General features: G+C 29.5%; 1 protein-coding gene across 1 annotated transcript in view; it reads right to left on the bottom strand.

Annotated features, from left to right (window-relative positions):
- The window catches only part of Tmtc2 (Transmembrane O-mannosyltransferase targeting cadherins 2), a 1,137,584-nt gene extending 1,136,670 nt beyond the window's left edge, over nucleotides 1-914 (bottom strand). The window contains exon 1 of the mRNA XM_075369640.1: nucleotides 788-914. Coding sequence (XP_075225755.1) covers nucleotides 788-873 — 86 coding nt within the window. The 5' untranslated portion in view covers nucleotides 874-914. The remainder of the gene's footprint in view (nucleotides 1-787) is intronic.
- Nucleotides 915-2,498: the final 1,584 nt, after the last annotated feature.

Here is a 2,498-nt window from a genome sequence, read left to right as displayed (position 1 = left end):
TAGAAATAAACAAAACAGTAGCGTTACAAGTTCACATAAATAAATAGAAGGGAGGTAAGCACTTCATTAAGGTATAGTAATGATGTTCATCACATATCTAACACCGAAACAACTCAAATGTGAATCAGATTCCCCAAGTCCAGCTCGTGTAGGCGTTTTAATCTCCGGACATCTTCACTATTATCTAAAAGATTAACTGAAAGAAAGTTTACATGATTGTCTAATCGTTGACTTTAACTCGAACCGAAACATTTGATCTCGTCGGAAACATAAGGCAATTCAAGATAATCGTGAATTTTCTTGTTCCAAGCAAACCACGGTAGCTCTGCTTTAGATGACGCCAAGTTATTCTGAAAACGTATAGCAGTTCCAAGAAAAGGTAACTTTCCAGGAAGTAGAACGCTAAAAGAAAACAGTTTAATTTTTATGCGCAATTTTCCATAGATCTTACAGAATTACTTCAAATAAAGTAAAACTCCGATAAAGGATAATAATTATAATACTGAAAATAACAAGTTTTAATAAGGTATAAAACCCAAATTCTTCCACTGATGAATTCATTGAGTATAATTCTTAAATACCGATTTTTCTTCTTCCGTGATTAATTATATAATATAAAATATCACATTAAAAATATATGTTGAGGAAATTTGTTAGATTAATTTTAATAATTACAAAAAACAATTTAATCATAACAAACTAAAGCTTCAATAAAATTACAAAAAGAAATGATACGAGAACGAAATTAAAATTGGTTATATTAACAACACAACAAAAAAATGTCTACCTGTCATCATAAACGAAGCCGGCGTCCAGCGTATTGTGATAAAGAATGTAGGCCAGGGCACAAGAGGCCAAGCCCGCAACATCCATTTCGTTTGACCCTAGGCGCTTTGGGGCCACCCTCTGGGACCCGCTTGTTTACCACCGTCCACTACTTGAAAACCACTGACATCAAAACACCTGAAAAATAATAAGACAACAATAAAAAATCATTCTCCATTCTGCATAAAAATAAAAAATGTTCATGTTATTTTATTCACTCATATCGTTATATATATAACAATTATGTAAAAAAAAGAAGAAAGTTCGAGTCATTTCTGTTTCTCCCTGACAATGTTTTTTTACGTTACGTATTAGTAATTGCTTATGCTTAAACAGGTTTAAAACCCGACAAATTATAAATATAATCTTACCAAACCTAACCTACGTTCGCTAGTCAAGGTTATCAGGCGAAGCGAGCGTAGGTTAGATTTGGTTAGATTAAATTTATATTTTTAATTATAAGCAATATTGCTTAAATTGGACCTCTCTCAAATACATTTGGAAGACCCATGTTTGAATAAAATCGACAAAGTTTAATTATAGGCAGCGACATCAGTATCTAGTATTATTGTGCAATATTTTACTATGTAACCAGACACGTTTAAACATGACCAATTATTAATACGTAACGTAAAGAAAACATCTGTGGAGAAAAAATAAAAGTCCCAAAGTTTTACAAACTAAAAATCATACAATTAAAAAAAAAGTATTAGTGTAATTTAATTATAAATTCTTAAAAACAAATTCAACACCAATATCTTGTGATCGTGTATCATTCAAAGCAAGGTTTAAAAAAAATAAACAGAAATGTATAAAATCATGGTAAACCTTCTTAGTTTAACATTCTCTTATACGTACTTGCCGTTGTACAAAATATTTTTGGTTTATTTTTAGAATACAAAAATATAACAGTCTTCTGAACAACCAAATTGAAAGCTGTTACAAAGCAATGTTAATTCGTCCAAACCCATTCTGTACTGCTGAGAAATAGCATCACTGTATAATAATAAACTTGTTTTTAAAATTAAATGTAATACTAATATATTAATTAATCTACTGTAAGACGGTTTATTTTTTAAAATGATTTATTCTAGGTTCCATAAAACAGTTTTAGTTTACAAATAAACTTCTGGAGATTAACATTTGTTAATATGTGTCCGTTTTCTTAAACCGAACGCTTTTCAAGTGCTTCCTTTACTTTGTTAAACTGTCGATTATAACCGATTATTAAAACAATTCTTCGTGTTAAAACTTTAATAAGAGGAAGTAGCCGTATCCAGTATCTTTTCACAGATTATTTCTGATACAAAATCATTCAACATTGTCACCGACACAAAAAAAATATTAACAAATATCGAAAAAGTTTTAGAAGTCAAAGTGGAAATCGTAAATAAATTGTGTTAAATCGCCAGTTTATCATGGCAAAATAAGTTCATAATGAACTAATATACAAAACATTAATAGCTCGGAAAAGACGCTTTGTAAAGAATAAAAAGAAGATTAGGAAATTTTGAATGCATTTTAAGGATGATTTTGGTGAAAATAATTAAAATTAAGCGTAAGAAGATTAGGATAACAAACGACATAAAAGAGGAAATATTTTAAGCTACTAATTATGATTAATAAGTACAGATTTTTGTAGGTTACAAATCTTTTAATTTGGAAAAGTGGGA

This window comes from Lycorma delicatula, chromosome 6, assembly GCF_047948215.1.
Source record: "Lycorma delicatula isolate Av1 chromosome 6, ASM4794821v1, whole genome shotgun sequence".
NCBI classification, from domain to species: Eukaryota; Metazoa; Arthropoda; class Insecta; order Hemiptera; family Fulgoridae; genus Lycorma; species Lycorma delicatula.
Note: the sequence above shows the minus strand (reverse complement) of the source record. Positions and strands in the feature narration are given on the sequence as shown.